Here is a 22683-nt window from a genome sequence, read left to right as displayed (position 1 = left end):
CTTACCCATTACCAAGATAGCTTTCCCAATTATCACCTCTAATACCATTAACTCACAAACATCCCACTCTCCCCACCTCTAATATCATCAATTCACAGACACTTACCTTCCTTCCTCCCCCCGCCCCCCCGCATCCCCATCCTGTTCCGAAATGTGATTTGTCCTTTTCATATGTGTTCATTTTTTTAATTGTATCCTTTGGTATATATGGTTGTGACTATTTTCTTCCACTATTTGATCTGAGGAAGTGGGTCTGGCCCACGAAAGCTCATCATCTAATAAACCATCTTGTTAGTCTTTAAAGTGCTACATTGTCCTGCATTTTGCTGAAACTTACAGTGAAAGAGGAATTCTGCAAGGCTTGCCAGCATGAACAGCAAGGAGAGTGTGAAATGGCTGGAGCACATTTCTACCTCTGCACTTACCTCCTTCATAATCTAGGACACCCCATTTCTCTTTCTACTTAAATGGTTTTATTTTGTAAAAAGATGATAATATTTCTCTATGTTTTAAGTGTAAGGTTTAGTTATGAATGTTCAGTGATATATGCACGTGTTGAGGAAGGTATTATAAATGTACAAGGATTATTTCACCCATTTTACAAATTGGGAAATGGAGGCATCTAAATCCCTTAATTAAATTAAATTACATTAAATGTAGATAGAAAAGCATTGTTGTGGAGGAAAAGAAGAGGAATACCACTGGATGTGAGAGAGCTGTTCAGCTAAGGTTGAATAGGAATGAGGTTAAATTAAAATTAGGAAGATTCTTCTCTTTCTGGATTTCCCAGGCTCTGTGGCTGTGTCTAGACTGCATCCCTTTTTCGTAAAAGGGATGCAATTAGACATATCGCAATTACAGATGAAGCGGGGATTTAAATCTCCCCCGCTTCATTATCATAAAAATGGCTGCCGCTTTTTTACGGCTTGGAGCTTTGCCGGAAAAAAGCGCCAGTCTAGACGCGGATCTTTCGGAAAATAAAGCCTTTTCCGAAAGATCCCTTATCCCTCTTAAAATGATCCCTTATCTTAAAATGAGGGAGAAGGGATCTTTCGGAAAAGGCTTTATTTTCCGAAAGATCCGCGTCTAGACTGGCGCTTTTTTCCGGCAAAGCTCCGAGCCGGAAAAAAGCAGCAGCCATTTTTATGATAATGAAGTGGGGGAGATTTAAATCCCCGCTTCATTTGCAATTGCGATATGTCTAATTTGCATCCCTTTTACAAAAAAGGGATGCAGTCTAGACACAGCCTGTATCTGTAGAACCCCCATTGTCTTCCCAAGACCCTTTTCACTCAGGGAAGTATTGGAAAGAAATTCGTCAGGCTGAACTTTGCGACAATTCCTTCTGTCCCCTTCCTTGAAAATCAATGCATAGGCTATATTTGAAGAAAATAGGCGTAAATAGTTAATGATGGTTGTAAATAATAGTTTAAAATATGTGTGAGAGAGCACAATCTATCTTTTGATAGATTCGCAGGCTGCAGCTTAGAAAAAACATAAGGGTTCATTTATACTTCACCACTGTAACAAAGACTTTCCTTTAACTCAAGGATTTTGGGCTAAGCATATGAGTTCTAGTGTTGACTTTAAATTTGGAGAATGTTACTTTGCATATTGCAGAAACAACTTTAATTTTGCACTCTGTATAACTGTCTTCACTATACAACAGATATTACTTATAACAATCAACTTCAAAAATGGAATTAGAAAATCAATACATTCTGCAGGAAAGCTAACTCTCTTTTCTCTGATAACTAAGTAATGTACTAGGCTGGGTTGGGCAAAGTATTCTGAGGCCTACAACTAGTAAACATGAAATGGACAGGGATAAACTGAATATGTGATTGGCATCTGGAAAGTGGCATTTCTGACTTACAAAGAAAGGGTGAATAGCCAATACAGGCAGTCCCCGAGTTACGCAGATCCGACTTATGTCGGATCCGCAGTTACGAATGGGATTTGCTCCGCGTCTTCCTGGTCTGCTGGAAACCAGCAGACCAGGGAGACGGGGAGCAAAGCCTCTGAGGATGCCGGCAGCGGGACAGCCGCGTCGCGTCTGGGCTGTCCGCTGCCAGCGTGCTCCGCGGCTTTGCTCCACGTCCGCGGGGAGCAAAGCCGCGGAGCACGCGGGCAGCGGACAGCCCAGACGCGCCGCGGCTGTCCCGCGGCCGGCGTCCTCCGAGGCTTTGCTCCCTGTCTCCCTGGTCTGCTGGAGACCAGCAGACCAGGGAGACGGGGAGCAAAGCCGCGGAGCACACGGGCACCAGGACAGCCACGGCGCGTCTGGGCTGTCCCGTTGCCCCCGTGCTCCGCGGCTTTGCTCCGGACGCCTGTGGTACAGCAGCTGGGGCGCTGCCGGTTGGTCCCGTAGCGCCACTCTAGGCGCTACTGGACCAACCCAGCAGCACCCCAGCTGCTCTGCCCCAGGCGTCCTGATTCAGCCACTGCTGGTCAGTTTCAGCAGCAGAGCAGAGCAGCTTCGGTACTGCTGGGTTGGTCCAGTAGCGCCGAGGAGCGGCGCTACTGGAGCAACCCAGCAGCACCCCAGCTGCTCTGCCCCAGGCGTCCCCAAGTCAGCCGCTGCTGAAACTGACCAGCACTGACTACAGGAAGCCCAAGGCAGAGTTGCTCTGCCCCGGGCTTCCTGGAATCAGCCGCTGATCAGTTTCAGCAGCAGCTGACTTGGGGATGCCTGGGGTTCTTAAGTTGAATCTGTATGTAAGAACTGGCGTCCAGATTCAGCCTGTTGAAACTGATCAGCAGCTGATTCCAGGAAGCCCGGGGCAGAGCAACTCTGCCTCGGGCTTCCTGTAGTCAGCCACTGGTCAGTTTCAGCAGCGGCTGAATCTGGGGCTACGTCTACATTGGCCCCTTTTCCGGAAGGGGCATGTTAATTTCAGAAGCCGTAATAGGGAAATCCGCGGGGGATTTAAATATCCCCCGCGGCATTTAAATAAAAATGTCCGCCGCTTTTTTCCGGCTTTTAGAAAAGCCGGAAAAGAGCGTCTACACTGGCCCCGATCCTCCGGAAAAAGCGCCCTTTTCCGGAGGATCTTATTCCTACTTTGAAGTAGGAATAAGATCCTCCGGAAAAGGGCACTTTTTCCCGAGGATCGGGGCCAGTGTAGACGCTCTTTTCCGGCTTTTCTAAAAGCCGGAAAAAAGCGGCGGACATTTTTATTTAAATGCCGCGGGGGATATTTAAATCCCCCGCGGCATTTAAATAAAAATGTCCGCCGCTTTTTTCCGGCTTTTAGAAAAGCCGGAAAAGAGCGTCTACACTGGCCCCGATCCTCGGGAAAAAGTGCCCTTTTCCCCCGCGGCATTTAAATAAAAATGTCCGCCGCTTTTTTCCGGCTTTTAGAAAAGCCGGAAAAGAGCGTCTACACTGGCCCCGATCCTCGGGAAAAAGTGCCCTTTTCCGGAGGATCTTATTCCTACTTCAAAGTAGGAATAAGATCCTCCGGAAAAGGGCGCTTTTTCCGGAGGATCGGGGCCAGTGTAGACGCTCTTTTCCGGCTTTTCTAAAAGCCGGAAAAAAGCGGCGGACATTTTTATTTAAATGCCGCGGGGGATATTTAAATCCCCCGCGGATTTCCCTATTACGGCTTCTGAAATTAACATGCCCCTTCCGGAAAAGGGGCCAGTGTAGATGTAGCCTGGATGCCAGTTCCGACTTACATACAGATTCAACTTAAGAACAAACCTACAGTCCCTATCTTGTACGTAACCGGGGGAATGCCTGTATATTTGGCTCGGTATGTGAGATAATATTTATATAATAGGGAGTAATAGGTGAGCAGGTGAATGTGGGAAAGAAGCATCGTACATGAACTTTATTAGTGGACAACTGGTGTGATTTCTTGATCAGAGAGACTAGTCAGGATGGGGGAGGGTGGAGTATGAGGCCTAAATATTTAGGGTAAAGAGCAATACGTAGATGTTTATACCAAATAAAGAATGGGTGAACTGGTGTCTGTGTCAAAGTACCAAAATACCATGGATTTCTTAATAAGGTTCAAAATAAGGAACAATTAAAATTGTCTTGTGAATTATTAGTACATCTAGAAGTGGTATTGTGAATTTCAATTTTAATTTTTTTCAGCAAGATTGTAGCCTCAAAAGGAGTAAGCAAAGAGCTATGATCTGAGAACATGAGATAGGAGCCAGGAATTTTAAGTGTTTTAATACTGCCTTTCATCTTCAGTTTTCCTATCTGTAAAAATGAAGATAAAATTTGTCTGCCTCACAGGTCTATAGTGTGAATATATTAATGTTCATAACACATATTCATGACTAAACTGCTAGATACTATATATATTTGTATTTCTTAGTAAGGCTGCAAGTCTATCAGGGAGGTCATGGAAGACACAAATTCTGACTTTCCAGGACTTCCAAGTCTTCTGCAATTTGGGCAACCCCTGGGTTAGCCACGCTGGCTGCTAGGGCAGTTTTGGGCAACCATGCCACCACTCCTGAACAGTGAGAATCTTGGGCCTCCCCCCCTGATCCTCACAGCTGTAGCAGAGGTCTTGGACCATGTACCACTGACTCTCCTAGCAGTCTGCCCCAGAGCATCCAAGCTTTAGACAAGGATAGATAGTACAAATCAAATAATTTTTGTTTACTGCCCATGACCCGTCCATGACTTTTATTAAAAATACCCATGATTAAAATATGACCTCATTTTTTAGTTATGGGGAAGTATAAATTGTAGTTACTGTGTAGAGAAATAACTGTTGCTAATTGATGTATTACGCTATTTAAGTTAACAGCTAATAATAAAGAAATTTCTAAAAGAGTTGGGCATTCATAAAATAGTGTACTACTGCTCAGTCTTGTATCATGCACATCTGTAATTCCCTTTGCTAATAATTTATACAAATTTCATAGAAATAGCTTAAAGGGAAATGGTGCACTAGATTGATGTTTTCACTGGCCATCTGGCTGCTGAGGAGTATGCATGAAACAAGTTGGACGACTCAGTTTGGTATCTAATAGCTGAATGTTCCAACTTGCTGACACACTTGACAATCTTCTTAGCAGAAGACAAGGAGTAAATGTGCTATAGCAACTACAATATTGTCTCAGCTTCTATAAAACAGGCCAACAAAAACTGGCAGGCTCTCTATAAAGGCTACTGCTCTTCTAGAACATCTGGCTACTTTTTCCAGCATTGTAACAAAATATATTAAATAGATTTCTTCACAGGACAGCAACTTAACCCCAAGCATTGCTCTTTTAATTACTTGTCTCTGTGATAGATTCTATCTCATACTCTCCTGAAAATTGTCTTGGACCCTCCCTTCTCACTATTGCAGCATAGGATAAACTGACCAATACAGGATAGTTATATATTTGTAGCATAAGCACACTGCTGTTTTTGACTTGAGGTAATTAGCTATTGTATATACAAGGCTTGCTGTGAACACTGCCCCCCCTGAAAGTAGTTGGAGTGGATTGGCCCCCATCTTTAGGCCCTGATCTTGCAATGACTTGTGCTTATCTCTCGCTATACATAAAAAAGTGTTTCCTGACAGATGACAGAATGATGTCATCACATCATCAGTGTCTGCAGAGTGACAAGGGGAACCGGTGTCCATGGCTTGGGGCAGGACGGGAACATTTTGCTGCTGTGGCTGGGGTGATTTCCTCCCCTCCCCCAGGAGCAAGGCCAGGGCTGGACATGAGCGTTGGGGGCAGTATCCCAGGGGTTCCAATGGGTGGGAGTCCCAGCCCAGCCATTCTCCTGGCCCCACCTCAGGGGCGTCCTGGGCTCCCCCCGGCACTTGGCTCCCCTGCAGGGGGTGGCAGCGGCTCCTCACTGCACTCTGGGCTCCCCAGGGCCCTGGTGGGAAGAGGCTCCAGCTTCCTGCTCTGCCACCTCCTGCCCTGACTCCTGGGTCCCACTGGTGGGCAGTGATGCCTTGGTGGGTTCGGCCGCAGAGTGCTCAGCAATCTCTGCTTCTCCCCCATCCCTGCTGCTTTCCATCTAGCCATCTCTGGCCATGCTTCTGCTTCCGGTCCTGAGCACTGCCACTTTGCGACCCAATGGGGCAGGTGGGGGCCGCTGGCTCAGAGGCTGGCAGTGGCCGCTGGCCGAGGGGAGGTGGCGGTTCCCCATTGGCTCGTGGAGTGGCAGGGCCCAGGACCTGGAAGCAGGGCTGGAGGCAGCTGGATGGGAAGTAGCAGGGATGGGAGAGCAGCTTCCCCACCCGCTTACCCAATGAGCTGCCTCCACAAGGCCAACATCTCCTGCCAGGCATAGCACTGGCCCTGTATGGCTCTTTTCGCTGAGCTCGGGGAGAGCTGAGGGCAGCCCCATCCTGCTGCCTTTTCATGATGTGGGGGGGTTGGCGCATGTAGCGGCCAGAGGAGAGTTGGCAAGTGTAGCAAGCAGGGGTGTAGACCCCTAGAATTTATGTATTGTGAATATAATTCATGAAAAGCTTAATAAAGAAACGGTGAGGTAAAGTTAAAACTTTTTTTGTTCTATGTGACATGAGCTGAATGATCGAAAAACAGATTCTCAAACTTTTACTGTGGCCCATCGTCTACAAGGCGATCTGTCGCCTGCCTTTCACGCTCAAGGGGACTTCCTTGTTCCACCGGCCATGCCATGGTACCTGGTAACACAGTCATTGCCCATGGGGGCAAACAGTCTGGGGCGGGGTATCCTCTAAAAGCCCTTTCCCAGCTGGCGGGGGTCAGGGGCGCCAGTGGCACCGGGCTGGGCCCCACCAGCCGCATGTGGAACACCAGTGTCCCAGGGCCGCTCACAGCGCGGGGCAGCGCCTGGGCTGGCAGGCAGCGGGAACCGTCCCCCGGATGCTTTTGTGCTCGGCTGGTGAGACGCCAGCAGCTCCTCACCCCCCTCGCCACTTGACCTCAAGATGGCGACTCCAGCAAGGGTCACGTAAGTGGCTACAGCTCTTGGCTGCCCCCAGCAAACATGGCGTCGGCTGGGGACTCGCCCTTCCTCTCCCTGCGCCTTTCTAGCCGTCACCACTCTATGGCAGGCGCGTGTGGGTCTCTGTGCGTATAGCGTGGACGTTCTGTCAGAACTCTGAGCCTCCCTCTGTGGTCGGGCGGCGCGGTGCATGCCGGGCCTTTGGCGGAAAGGGCGGCTCACGTGACCCCCAGCGCAGCACGGCGGCGCGCCTGGCTCTGTGCGGTGTGTTCGCGGCCTAGAGGCCTCTAAGCCCGGCGGCGGCGGTGAGCGGGACAGGCCTTCCCCATCCGCGGCCGGCGTGTGCAGGAGAGGCCGCGGCGGCGCCCCGGACGCGGCTCCTGCCCCTCAAGGAAGGAGGGTGAGTCCCGGCGGCGCGGGGGAGAGAAGCCGCCATCGGCCCCCAGCCCGCCCGCGGGGAGGAGACGCGACGCGATCCCTGCCCGGGGCCCCTCCCCCCGGCTTGCGCGGGGAAATCCCGCTCCCCACCCGGGGGAGACTCTGCCCCGCCTCCGCTGGGGAGCACGAGGGGTTGCCTAGAGCGCGGGGTGGGGGCGAGGTTCCGGTGTCTTCGCAGCCCCCCAGCGAGCGGAGAGTCTGTGTCCTGGGGAGGCGGATACACCGTCGCTGAGGGTGGGGGACCACCTGCCATCTCCTCGCGTGGAAGCGCGGAGCGTTCCCCTCAGCCATGGAGGAGAAGCAGGGGAGTTTCTTCGTTCCCCCCTTCCACTGCCGGCCGCGGCAATGGCGCCCCGCCCGCCCCGTCTTAAAAGCTGGCATCCCTTCCTGGCCCAGTGTAGACCGAGTGGTGTTAGCTAACACGTGTCAGATAAGCCCACTTAACACTGGCCAAAATCTGGTATTTAGGTGGCCGTGGATAGCTCTAGGATTGACCAAAACTAGCTAATTTGCTTATAAACTCTGTTGGTTTGGGGAAAATGTATCGTGTGAAAATATTTTAACTAACTGATGTGAAATGGGACTTTTGTCAAAGACAATAATTGATGGTCTAAAGTATTTTATTTGGTTTGATAAGCAGAACTTTCAACCTGACTCTAGAGGCGGTTGAGTGTTTTAAGTGTTAGTAAACACCTTTTTAAACAACACTTATTTTCCCAGATATGTCTAGACAGGCTCTGAGGTGAGAACTTTCTCTTTTAGAGGGGAATAGCTTTCCCTTTTTAGTTAAAAATGAGATGTCGCTAACAGCTTCCTCAATGCATATATATACTTTCTGCCTATATCGCTTTGTGAGGTGAAGATAAGCCACCTCTGCCAGTGCAGCACAATAAATGTGGAAGCTGAAGTTCTAGGCTCAGTCAGTCAATGAGAGATGCCCAAAACATGCCTTGTATTTTGTTATGGGGGCTTCAGCAGTTCCTTTGCACATAGGATGTTTTAGCCCTAGCCACACAAGAAATATGTTGTTGAGGAATCCTCCTCCTCCTCCCATTCTTGGTATGGGAGCATAAGCAGCCTCCTCATTGACAGAGGAGCTTTGCGTGGGCATAAGTTGAAGGTTCAGGCACTAAACATTGAAGTGTGGTGACAAGCTTGCAGTGAGGGATGGAACATGGAAGAAGAGTGATGGGAAGGAACACATACAAGATAAAAATTGGCATGGAAAATCTACACTTCTGAAGTATGCAGTTGTATTGAGGGAAATTCCAATGTAGGTAGCCCTGTGTTTATGGGGACGGTTTCTCCTGTGGACATACCTCCTTCCTCAAAGAGATGGAGCTCTTGTGCTGACATTAAAAGCGCTCCCTTTGTTCTATGTAGTGTCTTCATTAAGAACTATAGCGGTTCAGCTGCAAGTTTAGACAAGTACTCCATTTGTGTCTGTTTCTAGATCTGCTCTGAGACAGTTAAGCAGACATTTTGGTAGTTCAGAAATAGTTTTAATTTCAACTATTGGTTTATACATCTACTGATTTATATTTTGTATTTGTATGCAGTTATTGTGTGTGTTAGGGATGTTAGCATGTAGTTGGTTACATGAATAACCAAAACCTTAGGCTTATTGGTTAACCTAATGACTACATGCCTCCCCTTGCTGCCTCTGTATCAGAGGCAACAAGGGTTGGGGGCAGGTAGGAGCTGGTGCCTGTAAGCCAGCTTCCTGTACGTGATGGTTCCCGCAGAGCTGCCTGCACTCTCCACTGACTCCTATAGAGACAGCAGTATGGGGGAGAGAAGGTGGGAGCTGACCAGTGTGGGGAGCCAGCTTTTAAGCCAGCACTTTGTGTGTGCTGACTTCTGTGGAGCCACCTGCTCCCTCCCGCAGAGGTAGCAGGGAGGGGACCTCTCACCTGCTCCCTCTCCCCCACACACTGCTGCCTCTCTGGGAGAGGGGAGGGGAGACAGGCCACTCCACAGAAGCTGGCACTCTCAGAGAGTTGGCTTAAAAGCTGGCTTCCTGAATGTGTTGGCTCCCACCTGCAACTCCCCCTCACTCTCCTGCCTTTGTGGGAGTGAGGCAGGGAGCTCCACAGAGTTGGCAAGTATGGAGATCTGGCTTCTGCGGAACCACTTTTCCTCTCTCTTGTGCCACTGCCTATTTATCAGAGGCAGCAGGGTTGGGGGCAGGTGGAAACCACTGCTTGTGGGAAGCTGGCTTAAATGCCAGCATCTCACAGAGCACCAGCTCTCGCCTGCCCTTTCCTCTGTGTGTAAACATATAACCACTTTTAAAAAATCCAGCTGTTAACACATTTACACAAATATACAATAGTTAACATTCCTGGTGTGTGTTACTGTAAACATGAGATACGCGTGTTGCTGTACAAATGAGATGTTAGAAACAGAACAAACTTGGGTCAAGATACAAGTTTTGAAGTTGTGGAGATATTTACTAGAAATCATTATTTGGTTTTGTAGAAAAATGTTGAGGGACTAGATAAGGAATATTGTTTGACTTTTGAGCTTGATTTTTTTTGTATACCGAGAGTATGGTAACAGAACCTAAGAATGATAACAAATTGTAGTTTTAGCTGTTTAAAATTCCTTACAATTCTATAAGGAGGATTGTGTTAACCTAATTTAGACCTTGCCTCTGTATACATTGGACTCAGTGGCAAGACAGATGAGGGATATGATGTACAGTTTAAAAAGTTAACTGTGATCCTGTGGTGTGGGGCTGTTTCAGCCCAGCTAGTATCTCTGCTACTCATTCCTCCCCCTCCCCCTCCCTCCTTCTATATCAGTGAGCCCAATAAGGACATAATTATCTGTTAGGTTAACCTTTTACATTCCTAAATTACAGACTGGAACTATTTTCTCATAATCTGTGCTGTTAGGGGAAATGAAAAATGTAGAAGTTTTTTGAGGACAATTTATAAAGGTGCATCTATTTATTCTTTGGTGGTGGTGCTGTTTAGGACTAGACCAGTGAAGGGTTACCTAGGCTATTGAGTGGGCCACATGAGTGGCCCTTCATCTCAGTGGATTGATTGCAAGAAGATCTCCCAGGAGAGAGTAGTTTTGGTGATTGAACTAGCATGCCTAGAATTCTAGGGTGTCAATTGAACTGTAGCAGCACTTTGACTGGATGCAAAAGAGAGCGCACGCCTCAGTCGGGCTACGTCTACACTGGCATGATTTTCCGAAAATGCTTTTAACGGAAAAGTTTTCCGTTAAAAGAATTTTTGGAAAAATCACATCTAGATTGGCAGGATGCTTTTCCGCAAAAGCACTTTTTGCGGAAAAGCGTCCGTGGCCAATCTAGGCACGGTTTTCCGCAAAAAACCCCCGATCGCCATTTTCGTGATCAGGGCTTTTTTGCGGAAAACAGTACTATGCTGTCTACAATTGGCCCTTTTGCGCAAAAGTCTTTCGGAAAAAGACTTTTGCCCGAACGAGAGCAGCATAGTATTTCTGGAAAAGCACTGATGATTTTACATAAGATCATCAGTGCTTTTCCGGAAATTCAAGCGGCCAGTGTAGACAACTGACAAGTTTTTCCCCCAAATCACATGATTTTGCGGAAAAACTTGCCAGTCTAGACACAGCCTCAGTGTTTTGTGCTCTCAGCACTCATCTCACTTCATGTGCCCTTGCTTTGCTAACAGTATTACTAAAGTGACACATATGCAAAGAACTATGCAGATGGAAGCCAGCAGAATCTTGACAACCCTGTGCATAGGCAGTGGTAAACAGAATGTCTCATGGGCCATAGAACCCCATGGACTGCATGTGGTCCACAGGTTCCACATCACTGGATTAGGCTCATGTATTGCCAGAATTGTATAAAGTTTTTTGCTCTAGGAGTTTTGCTTGTTTTGGAATGCATTTAAAATGCTGATGTGGTGAAAAGACTGCACATTTTTAATGAAATACAAGTTAACATAATATTCAAATCACACTCAGAATATTTGTAACATACTTTTAACCTGAGCAATTCTGAGAGATAATTTACAAGCTTCACCAGAATAATTCTGCAAACATCTGTATATCAAATTAGACTTTGAGAAAAGCATTCCGCGCTGAAGTCCTGACCAAAAACCCTATTGAGGTAAGTTTTAATATATTTCCATGTGGATTGGATTTTGCCTAAGACTCTTGAACAAACCAAACTTAAATTTCTAGATAGCTGTTTTTGACAGAGAAGAATTTTCATTATTTTTTGGTTTAGCAAAAGTGAATTGTACAAACAGCATTCCCTTATTCCAGAAACTGCTTCATTTTCCTTATGTTTTGCCAAATATGTATCTCCTTGCTGCTAGGGATGTTAAAATGCATTTATTTAGGTAAACATGTAATCACTGAAAATTTTATTATTTACACACCGGGGTCGGGACAGCTCCTAAAAAGCCATTTGTACTGGCTCCCAGCTCCCCTGCATTGCTGCCTCTGTATTAGGGATGTGACTAATTGACTATCTGATAAGCAAAAGCTTCTGATATAGTCGAGACACTAGCTGACTAGTCACTTCCTCCTTCCTGCTGCCTCTATCAGAAACAGGTAGCAAGGGGGGGGGGGAGAGGAGAGGGTGCTGGGGGAGCCAGTTTAATAGCCGGTTCCCCCTAGCCCCAGCTCCAGCTCTGAGGGAGGGGCAGAAGCATAGGTGGCATTTCAATCTTCAGAATGTACAAGAGCCCCTGCTGGGACTCTTGTACATTTCAAAGACAGAACACCATGCTGCACTTCCGCCTTTGAAAGGTAGCAACAGCCTGGTGGGCTCTTGTTACATTTCAGAGCCGAAGTGCTCATATTGAGTAATAGATGGAAATTCCATCAATTATTCTGTTAGTTGATTAATCTGATTTTAACATCCCTACTCTGTATTGGAGGCAGCAGCAGGTGGGCGGTGGCTGCTTGTGAGCACTGGCTCCTGCCTATTTCCCCCCCCCTCCCAATGCTGCTGCCTCTGATAAAGAGGCAGTGGGGGAGGGGGAAGCCAGTATGCAGGGGAAGCCAGCTTTTTAGGATGGGGTTGCAGTCAGCGGGGGATGGTACAATATTAAAACAAATTGAAAAATGTTCCGGGGAGTAATGCTATCTACTAGTGTCAAAAGTTATCATCAGGGTGGCTGCTACTATGGGGAAGTTTAGTTGCCAATTTAAGGCATTCAAGGACATCTTTAATTTCTTATTAATTACATTACTGATTATAGCAATGAGAAACTAATGATCTACTTAGCCCTTTGTCTGCCATTATTAAAAATATATTCTATATAAAAGTTGTTAAAGAAATCTCCGAGTAATTGAAATTTTAGTTTCTTTAACCATAGGTTTTGAACATGGATCATGTGTGTCACATTCTTGCTGATGTGCTGGAACCATGATGCAATGGAAATGCTTTGTAATGAGACAATAGTATAGACTAGGGATGTAAACGAATGGTTGACTATATGATTAACCGATAAACCTAGGATTAATGCTTAATCTAGCTGACTACTCACTAAGGATGTTGAGGCAGGTAATTGACTAATCGTGTGGTTGACACAATTTGTATCGACTGCACGATTAGTTGATAAGGGAAGGAGCTCTATCCCGGCTCGCACTGGTCCAGAACCTACCCCTTCTGCAGTTTAAATGTTGTAGGAGCTGGGCTGCGTGCTACAGAGCTGCAGCAGGGGTAGGTCCTGGATTGATGTGAGTCAGGACAGAGCCGGGAGAACCGTGGCTCTGCATTTTAAATGTGATAAGAGCTAGGCGGCTCTTACTATATTTTATATGCAGAACAGGAGTGGTCCAAGACAGGTGCGAGCCGGGACTGAGCCAGGCTTGCTCAGTTCCGGCTCACTGGGGAGAGGCAGGCGGCACCGCAGATCTGGTGCTAGGGGGGGGAACTAGTTTTTAAGCCAGCTTCCTCTCCTCTCCTCTCCCCCCCCCCCCCCCAGCATCGGCTCCTGTTTCCTGCTTCCTTCTTGCTGCCTCTGTATCAGAGGCAGCAAGGTGGGGGGGAAATGAGTAGTAGGGATACTACTCTTTTCACCCCCTCCCCCAAGGACCAGCTCTGCAGTGCTGTCTTCCGGGTGCTGGGGGGGGAAGGGGGCTGCCATGAAGCGCAAACTGCTGAAAACTTCACTAATTATATGGGTACACATGGAGTGGAGGGAGCTGGTGTGCTGTTTTAAAACAGCTGGCAATTCCCTGTAGGTGCTGCAGCGGGAGGAGACTTCATGTGCTCCCCCCATCCTCTGGCCAATCAGAATCTGTTGGCAGGGGAGCCCAAGATGTATCCTGGCCCCACACCTTCTGGGGCAACCTGGGGCTGCTTCAGAAATTTATAAAATAGCACCATTTTAAAAATTATTGCCCATCCCTGGTGTACACTGTTAATCTTCATGTTTATAGCCAGACTCCCTGTACGCGCAGCAGCTAGAGAGAGCCGCTGGTTGTTTTAAAACAGCCAGTGGTTCTCTTTGGTGCCACACGCCCCTAGCGGCGGGAGGAGACTTTGCATGCTCCCCCCATCCCCAGGTCTCAATTGCCCTGGGAGCAGGGGAGTGGCAAGGCAGCTGTGGGCTGGATCCACTGGCTTGGCTGGATCTGGCCCACAGAGGCTGTCTTGCCCATCTCTGCTATACACGGTTACACTTTTACACCTCTAGTTTCGATGCTCGTATCATTCTGTATTGGCCTCTGATTTGTGGGTGACCAATAAACTTGAACCACCATGGCCCTTCTGACTGCTGGAAGGGAGAAGGAGCAAATGCCCTGTTCTCTGCCTCATCGAAGAGTTTCCTAATTGTTGTTGGAGAAATCCTGCTCCTTAATTCCTTCTTTGGTTATTCCTCTAATCCCCCACCCCATAAACCTAAAACACTGAAAACAACTTTCTGGCTTGTACAAGGTTCTTCTCTCCACTACCTTTTTGCAGAGAATAGCATCAGTACCTGCTGTTGCTCTTCAGAGCTCTCATTAATGGCCAGAAAATGAAAGTGATATCTTTTTCAATTTCACTTTTCCAAGGGAATTTTACAGAACAAGAGAAAAACACATCTCCTATTTCCTTTATCTTCATTTTGCTGTTGCATGTGAAAGCTGTGGATAGCAGAGGTACTGGAGCTCTCTAAACAGCCAGGACTATATAATGAAATTGAATCACATTAGTAAGGTCTTTTCGAGGCTAGTTTATATTGGTGATTTTTTTCAAGCCATATGTAGATAGCAACTGTTTGCATGCTTCCCTTACCCCTAGGTCTTGATTGCCCTGGGGGCAGAGGAGTGGCAAGGCAGCTGTGGGCTGGATCCACTGGCTTGGCTGGATCTGGCCCAGAGAGGCTGTCTTGCCCATCTCGGCTGTACACGGTTACACTTTCCGTGGCACACTCCATGAGGCAGTCGGAGGTGTGCCGCAGAGAACAACAGAGTTCAAAATGGCCACCCTTAAAGAGAGAGGCAACTTTTTTCCTCAATAGCTTCCCCCCTCCCTTTTTTTTCCTCCCAACAACTTTTCCCTGGCCTCCCCGCTTTTCTTTTTTTTCCCCAACATGGTGTTCCTCTTAAAAAAAAAAAAAAATAAAAATAAAAAAAAAATTGTTTGGTGTTCCTTGGTCTTAAAAAGTTTAAGAAACACTGCTGTAGACCTAGACTAGAAAGGTTATAAGTCTTGTCTTCCTCACCAATCTTGTAGGTGAAAGTTTATTCCATTGAATGCTATGTTTTACTTTGATTTTGAACAAAAACAAAGCTTAGTCTGTGTGTACCTTTAAGCCTCTAGCTCGTTGGGAACACTAATTCTTTCCTGCCATCTTTCCCAAAATCTGTCCTTGTGTATCTACATGTGGAAGAGTCCTTTTGTTCTGATCTCCCCATTTCTGGAACTTTGTGAAATACTTGCTTGGAGAAGCGGGGGTGGCACAGGCAATTCTTTTGTAGGAGGCCACTTCACAAATTTCTGAAGGGGCAGGGCCAGGAGACGTCTCCTGTTCCCTCGCCCACAGACCGTGATTGGCCTGGGATCGGGGAAGCATGTGAAGGTCTTCTCTCCCCCCCCCCCCCCACCTTTCCAGCACCCAGAGAGAATCAGCAGCTGTTTTAAAACACTGTCCATTCCCTCTAGGTGCTACAATGGAAGGAGACCTCATATACTCCTCTTGCTCCCAGGCCGACCAAAGCTTGGGGTGGGTGGAGCACACACAGTCTCTTGTCCCTTTCCCCTGCCAGATTTGCGCAGCACCTAGAGAGAACTGCCAGCTGTTTTTTAAAACAGACAGTGGTTCCCTCTGATGCCTCATGCCCCTGGTGGAGGGAGGAGACTTCGCATGCTCCCTCTGCTCCCAGGCCAGTCAGGACCTGGGGGCAGGGGAGTGTGCAAAGTCTTTTGCCTCCTGTCCCTGCCTTGCCAGGGGCACACAGTGGCTAGAGAGAACTGCTGGCTGTCTTAAAACCGCTGGCAGTTTCCTCTGATGTCACACATTCCCCTGTCCTCAGGTCTCAATTAGTTTGGGGGTGAGGGAGCAGCATGGTGGCTGTCTGGCCCACAGAGGCTCCTTTGCCCACCCTTGGCTTGGTGAGATGCATTTGGCTTATGATTAGGAAAGTACACAACCAAAATACCTAGGTGGACAAGGGAATCTCAGACTTCCACTCCAGAAATCTGATTTTTAGTAGAATTTCAGCTGATAGGCAGAATTTTACACTATGGTGTTCTAAGTGAAGTGTAGGCAGCAGTAGAGTTTTAGAATCTCTAAGCTTAATAATGGAAGGGAAGTGAGATAACCATAGAAGTATGCTTGAAAATTAGAACAGTAGAAAAGTTTGTCTATTATGCTGTGTAAGTATAGCTTAGGTCTCGTGGATATGGGAATTCTTCTTGTTGTGAGCTCAAGAGTAACACCACCAAATATGCTTGGACTTGTGCCCATGGGTGGACACACATGCTTATTTTCAGAGTCTGGAAGAACTACAGAAATAATCTTGGTCTTGAATTCTAGTACCACATATAACGCCTTCCTCTAGACCCTGAGGTCTCTGCATCTGTTATCATAGTGGGATAGTGGTATTAGCTTTTTGTACTAACATTGCAGCATTAGCATGTTTCCTGCCTGCTCCCATGTATAGGAGATACTCTTAGTCTCAATGGCTCTCATTTCCTACTCCAACATGTGTGGTAAATATAATTTTCTGTTTTCTCATAAATTTAGCTCACGGACCATCCACATGCAGACATGTTTCCTGCTCATTCTGATTCCTGCACTAGGGATGCACCTTCCGACCCCAAATTCTCTCTAATCAACTCTTGTTAACCAAAATCAATTTGTAAAACTGGACAAAAAAACCCATACCAGCACAATTGGAACTGACTCAGGGATAGTGACTGAGTCTGGCATTCCAACTTAATGGTGGTATATTCCTTAAGAATAAATATAGGCTCATGGTAGGGTATTTGCATGGTAATAATTACTGATGCATTAATGTATGAGACTATGTGCATATTATCTGCTTGAGTAATGCTGGTGAACATATGGGGTGTTTTTGTTTTTTGTTTTTAACACCAGTTTGGTCTGTAAAGGCAAGATATGTAATCTAGATTTACTTTTTAGATAACAATTCACAGCTATTACTACACTACATTAAGATGATACTGAAAATGAGTATATATATGTGTCTATTCTGTTTTGATCGGTCTGTACACTTTCAAACTAAGTGGTCTCTTATAAGTGTATATATGGATAGTGACTGTTTTAATAGTGAATGTGTTTTAGAACGTTCTTTATTATGTGTAGGTAGCATAGTGACTCTTTAGCTCATCAGTTACCTGCCAAGTTGAACCTGCAGACGTAGAAGCCAGAAAGCTAAAAATAGACTGGAGAGGTCTCTGCATGCATATCAACTGTCTGTTTTGAAGATAGGAATTTTCCTGGTGTCTATCCCATTAATAGAAATTGTTTTCAGCAAAGAGTGTCTGGAAATTGTGATTCTGACCCTTGATGACTTGAGTCACAAACATGTAATACGTTGACACTTCATCTGTGCAGGAGAACTAGTTGGTTTATTGCAAAAATTTTATTACGAAATTATTTTTTATTTTAGATATTGGAAAAGTAACTCTTGAAGTATATTGTATTTTCTCTGAGCTTGTTCTGCACAAACCATTTGTGTTTCAACTGTCTAATTTTAGATTCTTATAAAAGAAGTCTTTCTCTACTGGTGCGGTATGGCTCAGTTGGAGAAGTTTGCATTTCCTATATGCAGTCCCTAAAAGGATAAGAATCAGAGTTATTGTGATGGTTGTCATTTTACTCTTCAAATAGCTATTGTTTTGAGGCTGATCTTCTTTTCCCCCTCTAGATTGCTGCTGCAAGAATGTCTTTTCCACCTCACTTAAATCGCCCTCCTATGGGAATCCCAACGCTACCACCTGGGATTCCGCCTCCACAGTTTCCTGGTTTTCCTCCACCTGTACCTCCTGGTAAGTCATGTTAGCAACTAGAACCAACATGGAACCTTGTGAATTTTTCCTTTAAATCTTTTGTATTCACTCTTGAGTTTAATTGCTTACCTACATACTAAGGTTGAAGACCTATTTTATCCATAGAGATCTTCAGTATGAATAAGCTTCTTACTGTTATGATGCATGGTTTTAATTTCTGGTCAGTAAAACTATAAAGTGAATATAGCTCAGTTTCTGTGTCTAGCTACTCCTCATCCTCTGTTGAGATTGGCTCCTAACACAGTTTATTTTTGGTGGTGGATTTTGAGACACCTGTCTGACAACTGATTGTAGCTTCCAACTTTTTTCAAATAGGCCACCTTAACACCCTTTGGATGGTAAACACAATGGAAGGCACTTGGGTATCTTGGAGATGTGTGCTAGGAAAATATATAGCAGCAACTTTTGGCAGCCGCTGTTCTGTTTTGGACTTGAACCTGTAGCATAGGTGAAGACTATAAGGGCCCATTAGCAGTCTCTTGGCCATGGTTTTAATTTGCATACTGAGGATATTTCCTTGTTGTTTATATTACAGTACTGCTGAGAGGCCCAAAACAAGATGTGGTCTTTTTAGGCTAAGCATTGTGTGAAGACATGGCTTATAACTTAAGATCTATTCCAATTTACAAAACACAGATTTTATTTTAATCTTGGTGTCAAATCTAAATATTTCATATGAAGATTAGCAACTTCGGGGACCATGAAATCCCCTAACATATAAGTTATGCATGGGCCATCCTCGTTGTTAGGGATATTAGCATGTAATTGAACAGTTGTGTAACTGCATCAAATATTATCAGTTACATGACTATTTGATAATCTCCATGGACAAGGCCAGGATGCTCATTCCCATTCCTCTAATATAGAAGCAGCAGCATGGGGCGGCAACAGCCCCGTCCGCAGGAAACCCGAGCTCCCTGCGGACAGGGGCTTCTGTTGCACAGCAGTCTGTCAGTGGTATGCTCAATCTCGCCGGGGACAGAGGCTGCTCTCTGGGATGCTAGAGCAGTCTCTCTCCACAGGGAGTTGTGCTGTCCATGGCAGCCTCCTCTACCTCCCCACACAGACACACATGTTGCTGCCTCTGAGAGGCAACAGTGTGGGAGGAGGGGTAGGCAGGTCTGCAGAGCTGGCATATGCAGAGAGTCACTTAAAGCCTGCTTCCTGTGCATATTGGCTCCTGCCTCTTTCCTCCCCCCGCACCTCGCTGCTGCGCCTCTATCAGAGGCAGCGGGGGGGGGGGGGGGCACCAGTTCCTGCCTCTCCCTGCCCCTCCCGGCCTCTGATACAGAGGCAGCAAGGGTGTGTGTAGTCGACAGGATTAATTAATAAGCCCAGACTTACCGATCAATCGTGTAGTCTACACGTTGGTTATAGTTGTAGTAAGATGAAGGCCTAAAACATAAGCCAGTGCAGCACAGGCCTGGTCTGAGGCCTAGCTAACAATGGACAAAGCATGGCTAACATTAGGCAAAGCTAAGCTGTGAGCAGGGGGCAGGCCCCAACTCACAGAACTTGGCACAAACAGGGCTGAGAGTGCAAAACACTAATTGGTAATAGGCCAAGGTGCAGAATAATAATTGGTACTGGTCATAAGTGGAAAGCACATAATATCACTAGCTTATTAAAAAGACCTTAGTACCCACTCCTCACAGATACAGACTCAGGTTCAGGAAAGGGTCTAAAATGACAGCATAATGGATAGAGAATCTAATCAAACCATGAGGTACAGGGTGATGGGTGGTATCTAAGTAGTTTCAGAGGGTAACCTGACAACATCAGAGAGTGACAACCTTATATGTCAGCAGTGGTGTATATAAGCTGTATATGTCAGTGTATATAAGGTGTTGTCTTGTGGGGGACAGTCTTTGGATGATCTAGGAGGCAGTGGAAGTTTCCCACAGACTGGACATTCCATTGTGGCAAGTACATATGCGTAGTGGTTCAGTAGAGTCTACTGACAACTATTACTGTACTTTGCTTTACAATAAACCTGGCCTGGCACCTTCGATCCTTATCTGGTTTGTGGTCTTTGGGGGCTCTCTTGGAGTCTGCTGTGGAGACTAAGTACACAAGTCTACACCGCACATATCACTGAGCACACACGCAAGCAGCCTTCTGGTTATCGTCATCAAGAGAGCCAGAGACCTGTAAGGACACCTCGGCAGTAAATCCTGACCACCTCCCTGAAGAACTACAATAGTGTAGTATATCGTGGGTTTAAAGTTCTCAGTGACCTGCGGGAGTAGGTGGGGGGTTGGGAGAAGGCAGGGAAGCAATCATTATAGATTTAATCCATGACATGTTTTGTTTTCAGTTTTTGTTTAGAAACTTAACATTTGTTAAGTAATTAATTACATTAAAAGGACACTAAGGGTGCAAACTTAAGCAGACAAATTAAGAAATATTTGAATTAGTTATCCATGCAGCCCTAATTTGGCCTCCTTGTACATACGCATTATACAGGCTTTAATTACATGACCACATACCTTTTTCCCTACTGTACAGGCAGTCCCCAAGTTACGCGGGTCCGACTTATGTCGGATCCGCAGTTACGAACGGGGTTTGCTCCGCGTCTCCCTGGTCTGCGGCACGTCTGGGCTGTCCCGCTGCCCCTGTGCTCAGCAGCTGGGGCGCTGCCGGTTGGTCCCGTAGCGCCGCTCTGGGTGCTACTGGACCAACCCGGCAGCACCCCAGCTGCTCTGCCCCAGGCGTCCTGATTCAGCAACTGCTGGTCAGTTTCAGCAGCGGCTGAATCAGGACGCCTGGGGCAGAGCAGCTTGGGTGCTGCCGGGTTGGTCCAGTAGCGCCGAGGAGCGGCGCTACTGGAGCAACCCAGCAGCACCCAAGCTGCTCTGCTCCAGACGTCCCCAAGTCAGCCGCTGCTGAAACTGACCAGTGTTGACTACAGGAAGCCCGAGGCAGAGTTGCTCTGCCCCGGGCTTCCTGGAATCAGCCGCTGATCAGTTTCAGCAGCAGCTGACTTGGGGACGCCTGGGGTTCTTAAGTTGAATCTGTAAAAACTGGCGTCCAGATTCAGCCTGTTGAAACTGATCAGCGGCTGATTCCAGGAAGCCCCGGGGCAGAGTAACTCTGCCTTGGGCTTCCTGTAGTCAGCCGCTGGTCAGTTTCAGCAGCGGCTGAATGTGGATGCCAGTTCCGACTTACATACAGATTCAACTTAAGAACAAACCTACAGTCCCTATCTTGTACGTAACCTGGGGACTGCCTGTACTTCTGACTCATTGAGTGCATAGGACTGATGTGGGAATGAATCAAGTTTGTGTAAGGAATGAGATTTTTATCTAAGGCCTCATTTGTTGGAGAAGTTAGAATGTGTGTAGTGAATGAAGCAGGGAACTTCAGGAAGAGAGAGAATGGTCTTGTGGTTCAAAGGTGGTGGTGGTGTAATAAATTTATATTCATTATACAACAAAGAATATCCTATAAATGTCCATGAGGAAATTTAATTCTGTATTCATCAAGATTTGCATGTTGTGCATTATGCATTGTGTTGCATGGTATAGTGAGAATAAATAGAAATGATAGGAAAATGTTAAAAAGCTATTTCTACTGTGAGTGCAATGTTTTGAATTTGTTCTCTGATTTACAACCAGTGTTGTTACTTTTTTCTTGGCATACATTGATAGGTGATTTGTCACAGATGTATTGTGTCTGTCTTATTCTAGTGTGTGGAGGTAATATTTATATATATGCTCTCTGTCTCCCTCAGGGACCCCTATGATTCCTGTACCAATGGGCATTATGGCTCCTGCTCCAACTGTAAGTACCGTACTGGAAGCAGTGATAAAGTAATGTGCACAAAACTTGCTTTATTGATTGAAAACATTCTTCATTTGTAACTTGCCACCCATTCAGTAACAACATTCATAACCATGAATGGAAAAGCTTGGCGATAAAGGATTTATCTGGAATTGCTAACAACAATGAATTGAAATTTTGTTTGTAAATAGAACATTCTACTTTTTATTTATATCTCAAATGAAATAATTTAGAGATGGCCTTGTGATAATACTCTTGCACTGCTGTGCGAAACACTGGAGTTGACTGGTCTCTTGCTTGCCAGATCAATACACCTTTAGGGGGTCTTGAGGTGTTTTGTAGCCCATGTTGATGTATGCATCACCCAACACTGCTTCCAAGTAAGAGTCAGTGCTGACAAGTTTCTGACCAAGTTCTGACAAGTCATCTTTGGCTACAGTACTGTGGGAGGGAAAAGGATGCTCAGGATTTAGGGAGCCCTTGAGGAGAAAACTATTTTCAGTGGTTTGATCTGTACGTGCCAAGAAGAAGCCATGTGTAGGGTTGTTTTCTGAATATAAAAATCTGAATTTGTTCTAGGTATTAAATCCATTTCCTGGTGGTGGTTTCCATATAAACACATGCAAACAGTTATTCTTCTAAATCCTTCTTTATAAAATGATTGGAAGATGTGCACACGCAAATGTACTTTACCTATCTACATATACTCCAGTTCCCAACCCATTTCTTTTGCATATTCAAGGAAAAGAGGTTATGATAGAGGAGTATGGATTGATAAACTAAAACATTAGTTTGTGCGCAGTCTGGAAGTATTAGGCATTGTATTTCTATTTTTTTTAGCCACAATTAATCTTCTGTTTACTGTCACAAGTGTGAAGATTCTGTTTCTCATAAGATGCTAAGATGTGCCAGTATATCAAAAGATGGCAGGCTCTCCGTTCATTTCTGGAGCAAATGCTGAGTTAAAGATAACTCTTAACGTCTTTTCCAAAAGCGAGGTCTTTGCACAAATGTACCTATTTCTGCTTTGCATCTCCAGCAATGATTTTAAAATAAGTTTCATTCT

At 46.0% G+C, this 22683-nt stretch overlaps 1 protein-coding gene across 3 annotated transcripts in view; it reads left to right on the top strand.

Annotated features, from left to right (window-relative positions):
- RBM25 (RNA binding motif protein 25) overlaps window positions 1-22683 on the top strand; it is an 87279-nt gene that overhangs the window by 37350 nt on the left and 27246 nt on the right. For 2 of the 3 annotated variants that reach the window (XM_075927274.1, XM_075927271.1), the window contains exons 1-3: window positions 7103-7310; window positions 17693-17813; window positions 21568-21617. In XM_075927274.1, the coding sequence (XP_075783389.1) occupies window positions 17708-17813; window positions 21568-21617 (156 nt within the window). In that variant the 5' untranslated portion in view covers window positions 7103-7310; window positions 17693-17707. Of the gene's footprint in view, window positions 1-7102; window positions 7311-17692; window positions 17814-21567; window positions 21618-22683 lie in introns of those variants that run through there. The other variant, XM_075927272.1, reaches the window with a different exon arrangement.

This window comes from Pelodiscus sinensis, chromosome 4 (genome assembly GCF_049634645.1).
Source record: "Pelodiscus sinensis isolate JC-2024 chromosome 4, ASM4963464v1, whole genome shotgun sequence".
NCBI lineage: Eukaryota > Metazoa > Chordata > Testudines > Trionychidae > Pelodiscus > Pelodiscus sinensis.
The sequence above is the reverse complement of the archived record's forward strand: the minus strand, read 5'-3'. Positions and strand labels throughout refer to the sequence as shown.